Source organism: Hylobates moloch, unplaced genomic scaffold (assembly GCF_009828535.3).
Source record: "Hylobates moloch isolate HMO894 unplaced genomic scaffold, HMol_V3 SCAFFOLD_649, whole genome shotgun sequence".
Classification (NCBI taxonomy): domain Eukaryota; kingdom Metazoa; phylum Chordata; class Mammalia; order Primates; family Hylobatidae; genus Hylobates; species Hylobates moloch.
In genome coordinates this window covers 1-15,680 of record NW_026652924.1, presented here as the reverse complement: position 1 = coordinate 15,680, position 15,680 = coordinate 1, and the positions used below count along the sequence as shown (strand labels likewise).

The 15,680-nt window shown below is 53.7% G+C and overlaps 1 protein-coding gene across 1 annotated transcript; it reads left to right on the top strand.

Moving 5' to 3' along the window:
• Nucleotides 1-1,038: 1,038 nt before the first annotated feature.
• LOC116464424 (cerebral cavernous malformations 2 protein-like) lies at nucleotides 1,039-14,271 on the top strand. Its single transcript, XM_032147679.2, has 9 exons — nucleotides 1,039-1,245; nucleotides 1,707-1,890; nucleotides 5,594-5,730; nucleotides 6,995-7,130; nucleotides 8,949-9,071; nucleotides 9,927-9,984; nucleotides 10,653-10,764; nucleotides 11,468-11,606; nucleotides 12,977-14,271. Exons 1-9 carry the CDS (start codon nucleotides 1,039-1,041, stop codon nucleotides 13,255-13,257), a joined length of 1,377 nt encoding a protein of 458 aa, XP_032003570.1. The 3' UTR covers nucleotides 13,258-14,271.
• Nucleotides 14,272-15,680: the final 1,409 nt, after the last annotated feature.

Here is a 15,680-nt window from a genome sequence, read left to right as displayed (position 1 = left end):
TCTTTCTTTCTTTCTTTCTTTTTTTTTTTTTTGATGGAGTTTTGCTCTTGTTGCCCAGGCTGGAGTATAATGGTGCAATCTTGGCTCACCACAACCTCTGCCTCCCTGGTTCAAGCAATTCTCCTGCCTCAGCCTCCCGAGTAGCTGCGATTACAGGCATGCGCCACCACGTCCATCTAATTTTGTATTTTCAGTAGTGACGGGGCTTCTCCATGTTGGTGAGGCTGGTCTCGAACTCCCAACCTCAGGTGATCTGCCCGCCTTGGCCTCCCAAAGTGCTGGGATTACAGGCGTAAGCCACCGCACCTGGCCTAATCACCTCTTAATGTCCCCACCCTTAACACTGTTGCATGTGGGGACTAAGTTTCCAGCACATGCTTTTTGGGGGACACATTGAAACCATAGCACTTCATTTCTCTATTTATGCTCATTTCTCAGCTGTGTTGACCTTTGCAATTGAGGAAGTTTATTTTTTAGTGAAGTTGTGCATGGTGCCATTGTTTTCAGTTTTCCCAGCAGTGACTAGAAAACACTGACCATCCCTGTTTTAGAATACAGATTCTACCAAAACTAGTAGTTTTGGTACTAGTGGTTTGGGATGCCCATTGCAGGACTTTTGATGATGACCTTCACTGTAGAATAGTAGGAGATGGGGCAGCACTGTCCTCAGCCAGTAGAGATTTCTGTAAGAACCCAGGGGCCGGGCGCGGTGGCTCACGCTTGTAATCCCAGCACTTTGGGAGGCCGAGGCGGGTGGATCACGAGGTCAGGAGATCAAGACCACGGTGAAACCCCATCTCTACTAAAAATACAAAAAATTGGCCGGGCGTGGTGGCGGGCGCCTGTAGTCCCAGCTACTCGGAGAGGCTGAGGCAGGAGAATGGCGTGAACCCGGGAGGCGGAGCTTGCAGTGAGCCGAGATCGCGCCACTGCACTCCAGCCTGGGTGAGAGAGCGAGACTCCGTCTCAAAAAAAAAAAAAAAAAAAAAAAAGAACCCAGGACTCTCTTCCTAGAGTTGGGCCTCCACGTGAGCCGGAATGGAGACCCATGGGCCTGGTGGCCTGAGTATGAAGCACTTGGTTTGTGCTCTCGGCAGTAGTGATGGTGGTGTTGGCTCAGCTCCCATTTCTCATGGCATTTTTTTCTTCACTTTCTTTCAGTATTTAGGTCAGTTAACGTCCATACCAGGATACCTGAATCCCTCCAGTAGGACTGAAATCCTGCATTTCATAGACAATGCAAAGGTAACCCTATCCTCTTAACCCTGTGCACTAGCCCTCAGCCCCCACCAGCCCTTGGTCCCTGTACTCTTGGCCTCGTGGCTGTGAGGAATGAGCCAGTCCCATCACATTATGGGTACACTTGGCTCTTGGCCATAAAGACTATTCCTTAGTATGGATATTAACTTGATTCTCAAGTCTTGCTCCATGTGATTTTGGGCTGTTTCCAAAATTTACATTTTCAAGATATTTCAAACCACGTGCTGTAAGTCTGAATCTGAAGGCAGTGTCAGAAGAATCTCCCAAATGGTTTGAATACATTGGTGTCCCTGGAATAAGCACTGTTCTGAGGGGAATAACACTGACCTTATTCACTCAGCATTTGTCACATGTGTGACATCGGCCAGCACAATATTCTCAGGAGAAGCACCCCATGCCGGTTGACAGCTGAGTTTGCATTTCTGACGCCCTGTGGTTCCTTCCAGAGAGCCCACCAGCTTCCGGGACACTTGACTCAGGAGCACGATGCTGTGCTCAGCCTGTCTGCGTACAACGTCAAGCTGGCCTGGAGGGACGGGGAGGATATCATCCTCAGGGTGCCCATCCATGACATCGCCGCTGTCTCCTATGTTCGGGATGACGCTGCGCACCTGGTGGTCCTGAAGACAGGTACAGGAGGTCAGGGGTCAGGAGGGTCCTTGTCCTAAGGAGTACATGTGTGAATTTTATGAAGTTCTGGAGACAGTTTTTGCAGCTTCGTGTTGGGTGCTGCTGTTTGTCATGACCAATAATTGTCTTTCCTGTCTCTGAGATCAGCCAGAAGAGGGCTTGAGATCAGTTACCAGACACTGGGGGTCACTGTCACACTAAGAGCCTTTGGGGACTCAGTAATACTGGGATACAGTATTTAGGACTGGTATCCTGTTCCTCTGCCCGGCGGGGCTCCTATTGACTCCCTCTGGGTACAGTGGAGTTGCCCCTCTGCCCATGTGTGGTGGAGCCTAGAGAGAGTGCAGTGGGTAGGAACCTCACCTCAGCTTGACTGACATTTTGAGCTCTGCACAGTGTCCTCAAACCTGGGACAGCAAAGATGAGACCCAGACCTCCCAGGAGCTCTTGGTCATGGAGGTTACTCTTTGTGTGTCCTTGCTGTCTGCTGCTTTCACAATGGGATAGAATTGGGCAGAATGTTATTTTTTGGCTGTGGTGAGTACAGTGCTGCCTCACTGGACCCTAGCCCAAACTGCCCATTAATTTCCAGCAGCTTCCAGCCCAGGCCTTCAGGCCACTGAGGATGAGGGGAGAGACCATGGTTCACCCTCCCTGCATTTTGCCCCTGAGTTTCGAGGCTGGCGTTGCAGTGGGGACAGTATCCTGGGCCCCTTGGATCTCTGCTGGTGACTGGGTTGATCCCAAAGCCTTTCATTTCCAGAGGGCCAGTGGCAGGGTGTGAAGGGGTCACAGTGGGTCTGCCTAGACCACACACTGTGTTTTAGGTAGCAGAGAGGGGAAGTTGTTGTTCCACTTAAGGTCAGTAGTTCATTGAGAATCTGGCGAGTGTGTTCATTATTGACCCCTTGAGCCATGAAGCTGCCAGCTTGAGTGCGCTCTTGAGAGCAGTCCACAGAAAGCCTGTGAGTCTAGATGCTTGGGGTTGCTGTGGTCACAAACTACACAGGGAACACTGGCGGGGTTTATGAAGGTGGCTGTTGCTCTATTTTGTTCTCTGTGTAGCAATAGCTTAGACTTGTGTACACCCTCCCCAACACAGGCACACACCACACCTACACACATGTACATTACTCACCCTATCTGGCTTAGAAGGCTGGCTTGGTGGCTACTTCCAGCCATACTGTCCGACACCATGGTGACCCTCTTGTTTTTCTACCTTTGGACCCTGTGGGAGGCCTTAGGCCTGGGACATCCTTAGGGACAAGGAGTGAGGAGACTGGTTTCTGACTGGCTTCTTGGAGGTGTTTCAAGCTGGTAGGGAGGGGAGATAGGCTCCCCCCTTTATTTCTTCTGCTGCATGACAGTTTCTCAGCTTTACTTATTAGAAAACATTGCTAAAGGAAATGGATAACAGATTTTTTTTAATGGAGAGAGAATGAGCGCTATAGGAGAAACTTTCCAAAAATAGATGAAAAACAGGACCTCTGGTCTTTGAGAGAACTTTTGGTTTAAAGGAAGAGAGTGAATCCCTGTGTCCTGGGGGCCATCTTCCTTGTTTTTGCGGATACACTGGAGCAGTTGTGTGTCCCCTGTGTTACATGAGGCATGCTGTGTTTATTTTTTAATTTTTAAAATATTTTAAAATTTTTTGTAAGGATGAGGTCTCTCTATGTTGCCCACGCTGGTCTTGAACTCCTGGCCTCAAGCAATCCTCCTGCCTTCGCCTCCCAAAGTGTTGGGACTATGGGCATGAGCCACTGCACTGGGCCGCCATGCTGGGTTTAGGATTAGGAATCCAGAGTTCTCAACATAAGAGACTAGCAGGTGAATAGCTAACATTTACTTGCTGCCTGCTATGTGCAAGCAAGTCTCTGTGCCTCTTTGGACCAAAAGTACCCTGGTATTTGGTATAGCACAGGAGTGGGGAATTTGGGGGCCAGGTCTAGCTGCAATAGGGTCCATGTAGCAGGAACTGCTTGGAGGGTGGTGACTTGAGTTGGTGCCAGATGAGGCAGGGTCACCCGTGCACCCATGGTAGCACTTCCTGGATGATACAGGAGAGGCACACAACTGGCTGCCCGCATCCTTAGGCTGCCCGCTCTGCTTCCTTGAGAACTGCCACAGGCACACACCAGGGAGGCAACATTTAAAAAATGTTTAAAAGGTAGAGATTTCTTACCAAACTCATATCAAAAAAGAAAAAAAGTAAAATTTTTTTTTTTTTTCGAGACAGAGTCTCGCTCTGTCGCCCAGGCTGGAGTGTAGTGGTGTGATCTCAGCTCACTGCAAGCTCAGCCTCCTGAGTAGCTTGGACTACAGTCTCCCGCCACCACGCCTGGCTAAATTTTTGTATTTTTAGTAGCGATAGTATTTCACTGTGTTAGCCAGGATGGTCTTGATCTCCTGACCTTGTGATCCGCCCGCCTTGGCCTCCCAAAGTGCTGGGATTACAGGCATGAGCCACCGTGCCTGCCTTTTTTTTTTTGGAGACGAGTTTGGTTCTTGTTGCCCAGGCTGGAGTGCAATGGTGTGGTCTTGGTTCACTGCAACCTCCACCTCCTGAGTAGCTGGGATTACAAGCATGAGCCACCATGCCCAGCTAATTTTTTTGTATTTTTAGTAGAGACGGGGTTTCACCATGTTGGCCAGGCTGGTCTTGAACTCCTGACCTCAGGTGACCCACCTGCCTTGGCCTCCCAAAGTGCTGGGATTACAGCCATGAGCCACTGCGCCTGGCCAATTATTTTCAATAATATATTTTATTTACCCCTCCGTACCCAAAACATTATCACCTCAGTATATGATCAATATAAAAATCGTTGAGCTACATAGCATTCTTTCTTTGCCTACCTCTGAAACCCTGTGTATAGTTTGCACGCACACTTTTCAATGTGGACTCATCACATTTTGCATACTCAGTAGTCCTGTGGCCAGTGGCTGCCATAGGGACAGAGCAGTCCCAGGAGTCTCACTGTGGGGTTTGAGGTACAGTTCCTTATGGAGCCCTTGTCTCTGTGCATGTGCCCACTTTGCGTCTGGCCTGGGACGGCCTTCCTCTCCCTCCTGAGGCTGGCCTGCCCTCCGACACCCTGGCACTAGTGGCACTTCTAGATTTTGTTTTCAGTCCTGAAGTCCTCCCAGGGTGGTCCGAACTGCTGGTGAGAGCCCTGCTTCCTGGGGATTGGCCTCCCTTCTGCCATCAGGAAAACCACTGAGTTGCTCCATGTATTTCAGGAGAACCTCATTTGTCTAGGGAGGCGATGGGTAGGATGTTAGAAACAAGGGCACTGGGGTCTGACCATCTAGATTGTGCAGCTCACACACCCTCAGGCCCGGCCTTTCACCTCCCCATGCCTCAGTTTACCCATCTGTAAGAAGGGAACTCCCTCAGAACACATGGAAACCTCCTGGAGGTGACTGTTCTCAAGGTTGTATATGTGGTCTATTGTACATGAACTTGAAGCGTGTGAAACTGCAGGATGACATGCAGCTCTGGTGCCCTTGGAGCTCAGGGGTCGCGTGTTCCCACCCTTGTTTAGAGAAGCGAGGTGTGTCTGGTGCAGGCCTGGGTCGTTCTGTGGGTGCCTGAGCCAGGTAAAGATCCTCTCAGCCTGTTGCCATAGCAGCCTCAGCTGTTGCCTCAAGTGCCCCCATGCCTGCCCTTCCACTGCACTAAACTGAGACGGTGTTGACTTCTCAGCCCAGGACCCAGGGATCTCCCCCAGCCAGAGTCTGTGTGCGGAAAGTTCCAGAGGCCTCAGTGCAGGCTCCCTGTCGGAGAGTGCAGTTGGGCCCGTGGAGGCATGCTGCCTGGTCATCCTGGCTGCAGAGAGCAAGGTGAGACTTTCTCGCCCCACTTACTCAGAACTGGCTCCTCCCAAACGCTGCTGATGGCCAGCCCCACCCGTGGCCCCACCCTGGCCACACCCAGCACAGTGCTGGGCACTGCCCTGGCCCCAGCTACTTCCTCTGCCGTTGCTTGTCCCCGCCTCACCCTAGTCCCCACCCAGCCCCACCTCTCTCTGCTCAACCCTGCCCCAGGCATTGCCCCCATCCTGGCCCTGCCCACAGCTCCTCTACCCATGGCTGCATCCCAGGTCCTGCCCCAGGCCCAGGCTCCCCACCAGTCTCCACCCCTATGCTTTCTGACTCTCCTATCTCCAACCCCCAGCAACTTCTCTGAGACCACCTGGCCACTGAGCTTTTTGCTTATCATTCTTCAAGGTGCGCCCACGCTGATGGGCGGGCAGCGGCGGTCAACTGCCTGGGGGCTGCATCCTAGACCTGCCTGGTGTTCAGGACTGTGCTTGCAGATTCCTCATGACCTCAAAGAGCCAAGGGCTGGGCCCTTGTAGGCTGGGGTTTGGGGCTTCCTCAGCCACCCAGTAGCTGTGGGGCCATGGCAGTCACTTAACACCTTTCTGTTTAATTTCCGTATCTGTAAAATGGATACTAGTGACCACCCACCTTAAATAACCTCTAATGAGCATTTCTCAGTGTTGGTGCTACTGTCATTTTTAGCCAGATAATTTTCCATTGTGGGAGGCTGCCCTGTGCATTGTAGGGTGTTGAGCAGCATCCCAGCTTCTCCCCTTGTGACAGCTGAAAATGTCTCCAGATATTGCTACGTGTCCCCTGGGAGGGGTACAAAAATTGCCCCAGTTGAGAGCCTCTGCTTTAGACAGCACACTGTTATAAAACTGTTTTATAGCTGTTAGAAATGCCTCCGGGTGGGCTGTGATACTGATGGTATCTCCTCTCACCTCTTTCCTGGGCTGGGATAGGGTTGTGAGGGTGTTGATAGGTCAGGCTAATGGAAAGAGGACGTTGGGCTGGCAGCTAACACTTGTGCCCTGCACAGTCCCCTCACACTTGGAATACCACCTCTGGGCCATGTGGCAGTCCTAGATAGAGTCCTGGGACAGTTGGCTGGGTCTCTCTTTTGACACCCGTTTGGGTGAAAGGCAGAGGGACACGTTCTGGCATCCACTCTTCATTCATGTTTATTGAGCATCTGGGCTGCCCCAGGTATCCTGGAAGCCGCCTGGGAAGGCGCAGTCTCCAGCCAGACTGACCGAGCAGCTGCTGTCCCCCACTGCAGGTTGCTGCGGAGGAGCTTTGCTGTCTGCTAGGCCAGGTCTTCCAGGTTGTTTACACGGAGTCCACCATCGACTTTCTGGACAGAGCGATATTTGATGGGGCCTCTACCCCCACCCACCACCTGTCCCTGCACAGCGGTATGTTGAGTGAGAGTGGGCAGCGGGTGGGAGCAGGGACAGGAGGGGCTACTGCAGTGGCCCCCAGCTCCCCATGAGTTACTCCTGGAATAGCGCAGTTACTGCCGTGACATGGTGGCCTTTTGTTTCCAAACTTTGCTGTTCACATTAGCCCATAGGGTTTCATGAAGGCAGAAATGTCACCTGTCCTTGAGCGAGTTGCACCAGGTCAGCACGATGGCTTCCTGGAATAAATTTGGGGTCTGTGAACACTTTTTTGGAACCACTTGTGGCTAAAGTCACTTCAGTTAACTCAGAACAAAGAGCCTGGAGAAGGCTCCTAGCATTGGGGCCTGTGATGGAATTGGGGAGGCTGAGAGTGGGTCTGGGAAGCCTCCTTTTCAGTATGCCCAGACCATGGCTGCTCTTAATGTGAAACTTCTTCCAGGACCATGGCCAGACCCATGGGAAGCTGCTCAGGCTGCCCTGGGAGGCCAGCTGGCAGTGGTGGAGCAGTGGCAGACGGGGAAGAATGGAAGGTACCCCAGAGCTGCCTCCTCCTGCATGGCCCACACAGCATTTTCAGGAGTCTGTTAGTCCATTGAAAACACTTCATCAGCAAGCTCACTTGAGTTAAGTCTTCAAAAACATCATCTGTTTTTCAGATCTATTACTTATTGAGGATTAATGGGTTATGTAAATGAGGTGCATAAAAAGCTGTTGGAGGCTGGGTGTGGTGGCTCACGCCTGTAATCCCAGCACTTTGGGAGGCTGAGGCGGGCGGATCACCTGAGGTCGGGAGTTCGAGACCAGCCTGACCAACATGGAGAAACCCCATCTCTACTAAAAATACAAAAAAAAAAAAAAAAAAAAAAAAAAAAGGCTGTTGGAAACTGTGGCTTGTTGAATACAATTTCTTCTTTTTATGGAGATAAGTCCCAGCCCTCTGCCCTTTCCCCAGTAACTCGCACATCTCAGTGAAGAGAGTAAATGGTGGAGAACCCTAGGGAAGCCTGTGCTGGTGTAAGGTTGCTCCTCAGTGCCTCGTCCTTCCCTTTCTTGCTGCTGGTGCCAGAGCCCTTTGTGGGCACCGCACGCCCTGTGTTGGCCCAGCAGCTGCAGAGAGGACAGCTGCTGAGCTCTCAGGCATCCTCTCCATCTCATTTAGTCCTTGGTGGCCCAGTGAAATAGGTGCAATCTTCATCTCCATTTTAGAGATGGGGAAGTGGAGGCTTAGAAGTCAGCAGCTTATCCAGAGGAATGTACCGTATGAGTAGCAGATGATTTATCGAGCTGTAATTAAACATTCAGTTTTAGTGTGATTGGTTTGGCCCTCTTACTTTAAAATTCCCAAAGGGCCTTTTTTTCTTTAATAATTTTTTTTACTGAGAAGTACACAAGTCAATACATATACAGTTGAATGAATTTTCATAAAGTAAACACATCATGTAACACCACTACTGGGGGCTTCTGAAGTGGGCTTCTTCCCCTGCCAGCCTTTCCCAAGACCTCCCCGTGGGATCCACACACAGATGTGCACATGTTACTCACACCCATACGCACATGCATGCATTCTCTGCTTATTTCTGCCTTGGAGTTTTGCTTGCTGTGTTCTCTCTACTACAGCTATGCCAAAACACAGCAGCATAAACAGCAGAAATATATTCTCTTATAATTCTATACGTTAACAGTCCAGTGTGGGTCCCACTGGGCTAAAGTTGAGGTGTCCACAGGGCTGGTTCCTTCTGGAGGCTCCAGAGAAGAAGCCATTTCCTTGTCTTTCCAGCTCCTAAAGGTGGCTACATGCCTTGGCTCATGGCCCTTCCTCTGTCTTCACAGCCAGCCACGTGACCTCTTCCACAGTCACATCTTCCTTTGACTCTCAGCTTCCTCTGCATTTCGGGACTCTTGAAATCACATTGAGCCCACCCAAATTCTCCAGGGTCATCTCCCTATTTCAAGGTCAGCTGATTAGCATCCTTTACTCCCCTTTGAAATTGGTAACATATTCACCAATTCCAGGGATTAGGATGTGGACATCTTTGGGGGGGTCATTATTCTGCCCTCCATACTTACCTTGTTCCTAGTGCCAGAAATGTCCCTTTTATCTCCCAGCCTCTCCCTCTGCTTCCATTTAAAATCTTACCCTTTCCGCAACACTCACCTGCCTCGCTCACAAAGCTTTCACTCACTGCCTGTGCTGGTGTGAAGTGTGCCTTCCTCAGGTTTGAAATAGCAAATTACAGTCTGTGTCACACGGACCTAATGTCATTTGTTGAATGTAGCTGCTCAGTGCCAGACCCTTTGCTGGTCTGAGGGTCTTGGGAATCCTGTGGCTTCGCTGGGTTCAGGTGGGGAGTCAGACTGCCCGGCTCTGACTGTGGTTTCGGCTGTGTGACCTGGGCCAAGTTGCGTAACCTCTCTGACTTACTTCCTCGTCTACAAGTGAAGACAGGGGTGATATGTGCCTGGGTTAAAGGAGACAAAGCCCCAGCAACCCTGCCTGGCACATGAGTGATACCTCAAAGACAGCTTTTGTTGGCTCTGGCCATGGGTGAATGTGGACTTCAGCCCAGCCTGCAGCAGGATTTGCATTTGCCAGGATCCCCAGGAGGGGTGTATGTGGGCTCAAGTCTGGGAAGCCCTGCCCTGAGGCACACAGCACATTCCAGAGTGCGGGCAGCTTGATGAAGGACAGCAGGGTCCCTGAAGGCCAGGGCTGCCGCTGTCTCCTGTAGATAAGCAGTGGGCTGGACTCAAAATGCCTCCCCACTGTGTCCCTGAAAGTCATCTTAGTTTTCTGCATCTTCCTTACAGATGACTCTTCTACAAAAGTGGACATTAAGGAGACCTACGAGGTGGAAGCCAGCACTTTGTGAGTGCACATGCCACCAAGCCCTGCGGTGGGACATGCACCAAATGCATTGCCCAGTGTTGTCCAGGCTGCAGCCAGTCAGCTCCCCCATCTCAGCTCACCCTTGCTAAGCCATCCCCAGACCCACTGTCCCCAGCTTAGTGAATGGCTGAGGCCTGGCTTGCCGCCCTCTCCTCGTAGACTTCTAGAGCCCTTGCTGTCCCTTTGGTTTCTCCCTGCCTACCTTCCCATGGCCTCCTAAGAGTGAGCTTGTAATAGGCATGTTGGATGGAGCTGTTCCCCTGCCCAAGCCTGCCAAGGCGCTGGCCTTCCAGCCCATCTCTGCCACCGCCTGGGGCTCTATAGTAGTTCACCCTCTCTCGCTGTCCATTCCTGCCACCTCCCCAACCCCGGCTCCTTCCCCCTCCCAGCAATGCTGCCCACTGCCTTGACCTATGTACTCCCTCCCTTCACTCGGAGCCCAACTCAGAGCCACACCCCTGGGGAGCCCCAGGACCAGACCAAGCTGACCACCCGGCACGCCTGGCCAGCTCTCCTCTCATCATCATCACTTACATTCCTCTGTTCAAGGACAGGGACCCACACACACGGCATGGATTAAGTTTCCTGAAACGTGTGGGATGGAGGGTCGGGAAAGCCACCTGCTCACGTACCACATTCTTTCGCAGCTGCTTCCCTGAATCTGTGGATGTGGGTGGTGCGTCACCCCACGGCAAGACCATCAGTGAGAGTGAGCTGAGCGCCAGTGCCACTGAGCTGCTGCAGGACTACATGCTGACGGTAGGCCTCCACCGCAGGGACGCTGGGCTGCATGAGGGAGAGTGCCCCAGGGAGGATGGGGGAAAGGGGAGGAGGAGGAGGAGGAGGAGCAGTGCAGGGCAGGCTGCAGTGAGTGAGGTCACCTAGAGCACTCTTGGTCAATTTTGCTCACATCACTGCCTTTTCCCGGGGATAGTCTAGGAGAGCATGAGTCAGTGGGGCTGAGTTGGGAGTGCTGTGGCCATCAGGGCTGGACTGTGGGCCTGTGCTTTGGGTCCTGGGGGAGGGGAGGGAACGGTGGCCCCTCCAAGGCCACATGGCCAGACATTTTTATCCTCCCCATCTTATATAGTTCTGTCATTAAAAACTCAAGTCTTCCTGATCTGCCTGTGTGTCTGTGTGTAGCCTAAGGGCACAGGCATTGGCCCCGGGCCAGGTTGCCAACTTCCACCCTGCCCTGCTGGCTCCTGTCCCTCAAGTGCACTCTGTGTTTCAGCTCAGGAGAGTGGAGCTGCCCAGGTGCCTTGGTCTCCTCTGGGTGGCCCCGTGCCAGGCCTGGTAGGATGGGGACACATCGTGGGCATTCTGATGCCCCAGCCTGTGCAGAGGTGAAGCCAGAGACAGCTGGTGCTCCGGCTGGGGTTAGTGGCTGTGGCAGGGTGGGCCCGACTGCCGACTCTTGCCCACTGTGCCCAGCCCTGCACCTGGCTCTGCTCTCTTGCAGCTGCGCACCAAGCTGTCGTCGCAGGAGATCCAGCAGTTTGCAGCGCTGCTGCACGAGTACCGCAATGGGGCCTCTATCCACGAGTTCTGCATCAACCTGCGGCAGCTCTACGGGGACAGCCGCAAGTTCCTGCTGCTTGGTGAGTGGGCCCTGAAAAGAGGGTGGCTTGTCCAAACCTGGCTTGGGGAGGCTGATCCCTCCTGGGAATGTGCTCATGGACCCCTCAGTGGGTGCAGCAGGGGCTCCATCAGGGATGGGAGATTTGAACCAGAGATGGTCATGAGAGCACAGTCCAGAGATCGGGGTATCTGCCGTGATTAGTCAGAAAGGCTTTTCCCAGGTACTGTTGGGAGCCCACCAACAGGCCTTCATTCTCCTGGGAACTCAAGCTGAGCTGGGTGGGCCCTGCCAGGAAGCAGCAGAGATGCCCCTGGAGCAGGGCTGGGAGTGAACACAACACTGAGATTTAGGAGAAGAGTGCTGGAGGAGCCAGAGAGGCATGGGTTTTGGTGAATGTGTAGGAGTTGAAGGCGGAAGGACCAGCGTTTGCCAAGACCCCCAAAATGCTCGGCACATTAGGTCAGTGCGGCTAGAGGGCTGTGTGGTCTGAGCAGCAGAGTTGGATATTGGCCCCACACCTCTCAGGGGCAGTGACTTAGCTGTGGTTTCCCTCTGCCAACACTTAGAACACAGCAAGTTGGCAGTAACGTGTTACTAGTAGCCAGTTGAAGGCTTCTGGGTCCTGGGCCTGTTTTCCCTGCAAACCAAGGAAGGTGGGTTTGTTACTGTCATACCGACCTGGCAGTGGCAAACGTGGGTTGCCTGCCCAGGGCTCCCCGCTCTTAGGAGCGTGAAGGGCTGGAGGCTGGGGCAGCCTGTCTGTACAACAGGTTCTGTCTAAGCAGTGCCTGCCCCTTCTGTGCTGGGCCCTGCGTCGCCTCCTGGCATGGGACTCTGTCTGCCCCTCCACAGCGGGGAGTAGAGATTCTGAGAGACACACTAGGCTTCCTGAATAAGAGGGCAGCCCTCTGAGTTGGGGCGGTCACCCAGGTCATGGCAGGGAAACAGTGGACTTTGGCATGAGGCCTGCCTCTGAGGATTGCACCCTTGTTGCCGGGTGCCAGCAGGCGGCTTTGAGGACTGCTCTGGGCCTCAGCTTTCCCCACTGTAAAATGGGGACTTTGTGAGGATTAATAGAGAATGAGAGGAGGCCACAGGTTCTTGGCCTGTGCTGGTGCCTTGAGGCCAGGGAGTGTGCATGTGGCAGAGGCAGTAAGCTGTCAGGGCCAGCAGCAGTGTCTGTCAGAGTTGAGATTTTAGCCAAACTGTCTGGCCCCAGGAAGCATGATTTCAACCAGGATGCTAGATGCAGTGAGCATGGCATCAGGGTCCCCAAGGCCATGCACCAGGGGCAGCTGTGGCCCTGTCAGGGGGCTTTGAGCCCTGAGAGAAGAGCTGAGTGGGCTGAGCCGAACTGGAGATGCCATTCTGAGTGTTGTGTGTCTGCAGGTCTGAGGCCCTTCATCCCTGAGAAGGACAGCCAGCACTTCGAGAACTTCCTGGAGACCATTGGCGTGAAGGATGGCCGCGGCATCATCACTGACAGCTTTGGCAGGCACCGGCGGGCCCTGAGCACCACATCCAGTTCCACCACCAACGGGAACAGGGCCACGGGCAGCTCTGATGACCGGTCGGCGCCCTCAGAGGGGGATGAGTGGGACCGCATGATCTCGGACATCAGCAGCGACATTGAGGCACTGGGCTGCAGCATGGACCAGGACTCAGCATGATGGACAGTGGATGGCGGGGGCACCCACACCTTCCGCACAGTTGTCGTAGGCCTTCCCAGAAGGAGCTGCCCACACCTGCGTGTCAGCCCTTGGTGGTGGCCAGGGAGAGGCTCCAGGCGCAGATGGTCCCGGGCGGCCCAGGTCCTCTACTGTGAAGGAGCAGGGAGCTGCCGAGGGACACGAGCCCCATTGCGGGGTGGAAGGCTCTTTGCCTTGTCCACCAGGGCTCAGCCAAGCCCTGCAGCGTGTCCCCGCTCGGGGAGGGCCTGGCCGAGCTGGCAGGGAGAGCCAGTCTGTCGGCTGGGCCCTTGGACAGCCGTCAGTTTTGCACATGATGTTCCTATTGTAACTCTCAGAGACCTTAAAAAGAAGTTTACTGCAATGTGAATAATTTAATCTCTGGTTGCCAAGTATGTTTCTGATCCAGTTGGGTGAAAGCCATTGGTGCCAGGAGGGGTGTCCGCTCTAGTCTCTGTCCCTGGGTCCCCATCTGCCCTGCAGCACCTGGGACTCGGCAGTGGTCCCTGGGGGCTGGGGTGGAGGCGGCAACAGGCTCTTGTGCCACAGGAAGGACTTGATTTGGACTTGAGCAGTGTGGATGTGGGGCAGGAGCGAGTGTTCTGAGGCCTTTCGTGGGCAGCGTGTGTGGGGTAGCGTGTGTGGTGTGTGTTGGGGGAACCTTGATCTTTACATCCCGTGCACTGAATCCTTCAAGGTCACTGGCTGTGCCCTGCACCCCCCCTCCCCCCAACCCCATGCTGCAGGTGTTTTCCTCAAGCAGCTTGCACTACCCCGTGGAACAGAAATGCTATCTGAGATCTTGTCACCTTGGAGCCTGGGGGCTGGGTCTTCAGAGGCCAGTGTGCAACTCTGCTGACCCTCCCTGTGCCTTCATTGTGGGCCTGTCTCCATCCCTGTCCCGTGAGCTCTTCTCCCCAAACCCTGTTGGCCTTGGTCTTGCCTATACCTTTTGGGCTTTTACAAACCTTCCTTGGATATGGGAAGGGGAGGAGAGGTGACCTGGGTCAGGTTGTCCTGAGCCTCTCCCTCTACCAGAGAGCAACCACACCCCTGCTGAGACCCCCAAGGGGACAGACATCTAGGAAGGAGATTGGCTGTCACATCTCCCTCCTGCCCAGGCTGGGGACCTAGCCTTGCTGGATGGAGGGGCTGCATGTCAGGCCCCAGGGCTTCTCTGGCCCAGGCTTGGGGAAGCAGGGAGAGCCTCTGGGGCTCCATGGACACCCTGATTGTGTCCAGGCCAAGCCAGAGGATCTGGAGTATCTCAGGCACCTTCCTGAGTAAGGTGGACGGGGTTTGTATGGTATCACAGCTTCTGGACAGGAAGGGGCCTGGTCGGTGTCTTTTTGTTTGTGTGTTTGGTTTTGTTTTGTTTTCTCAAGACGGAGTCTCACCCTGTTGCCCAGGTTGGAGTGCAGTGGCGCGGTTTTGACTCACTGCAGCCTGCACCTCCTAGGTTCAATCGATTCTCCTGTCTCAGCCTCCCGAGTAGCTGGGACTACAGGCGCCTGCCACCACGCCCGGCTAATTTTTGTATTTTTAGTAGAAACAGGGTTTCACCATATTGGCCAGGCTGGTCTCAAACTCCTGACTTTGTGATCCGCCTGCCTCCCAAAGTGTTGGGATTACCGGCGTGAGCCACCGCAGCCAGCCCTGGTCAGTGTTTTATGGGTGAGTTTTCCCACTGTACTGGGATGTTGTAGAGCTGCTTACTCATGGGACCCCAGGTCAGGGCAGGCAGCAGGCTCTTTACTGTTGACACTGTCTCTTAAGTTTACATGAAAATGGACATGCCCTGGAAGCATCAGGAGAGGCTGAGGACGAACCACACAGTCTCCTGGGCTCTTGCCCCCTACCAGAGCCCGCCCTGTGCCAAAAGGGTCAGTGTCCCCCTTCCATCCCATTGGTTGAACATGGCCTTGCATGGGCCTTCTGTGTGGAGTGTCAAAGGAACCACATGCCTGCCCCTCCAGGGTCCATCCCAGATGTGGCCCCCATGCTGCAGTCACTGGTCTTTGCTAGCAGAAAGAGTAGAGGACATGGAGCAGATAAGGGACACCAGAGGGTAATGAGGGGACACCAGAGAGTAATGGACATCAGAGGGTGGTGACAGGACACCAGAGGGCAGTGAGGGGACACCAGGAAGTAATGAGGGGACATCAGGGAGTGATGGGACACCAGAAGGTGATGAGGGGACACCACAGAGTAATGGGACACCAGAGAGTAATGAGGGGACACCATAGGGCAGGAGGGGACACCAGAAGGTGATGAGGGGACACCAGAGGGTGGTGAAGGGACACCAGAGAGTAATGAGGGACACCAGAGAGTAATGAGGGGCACCAGAGGGCGATGAGTGGACATTAGAGGGTGATGAGGGGACACCAGAGGGCAGTGAGGGGACA

Excerpts from the sequence above, each read along its gene's own strand:
- LOC116464424 (XM_032147679.2), top strand. The coding sequence starts at position 1,039 with ATGGAGACCCATGGGCCTGGTGGCCTGAGTATGAAGCACTTGGTTTGT. Across the intron at positions 1,246-1,706 it reads ATTTCATAGACAATGCAAAG|AGAGCCCACCAGCTTCCGGG; the intron begins GTAACCCTATCC and ends GGTTCCTTCCAG. Across the intron at positions 1,891-5,593 it reads CCTGGTGGTCCTGAAGACAG|CCCAGGACCCAGGGATCTCC; the intron begins GTACAGGAGGTC and ends TTGACTTCTCAG.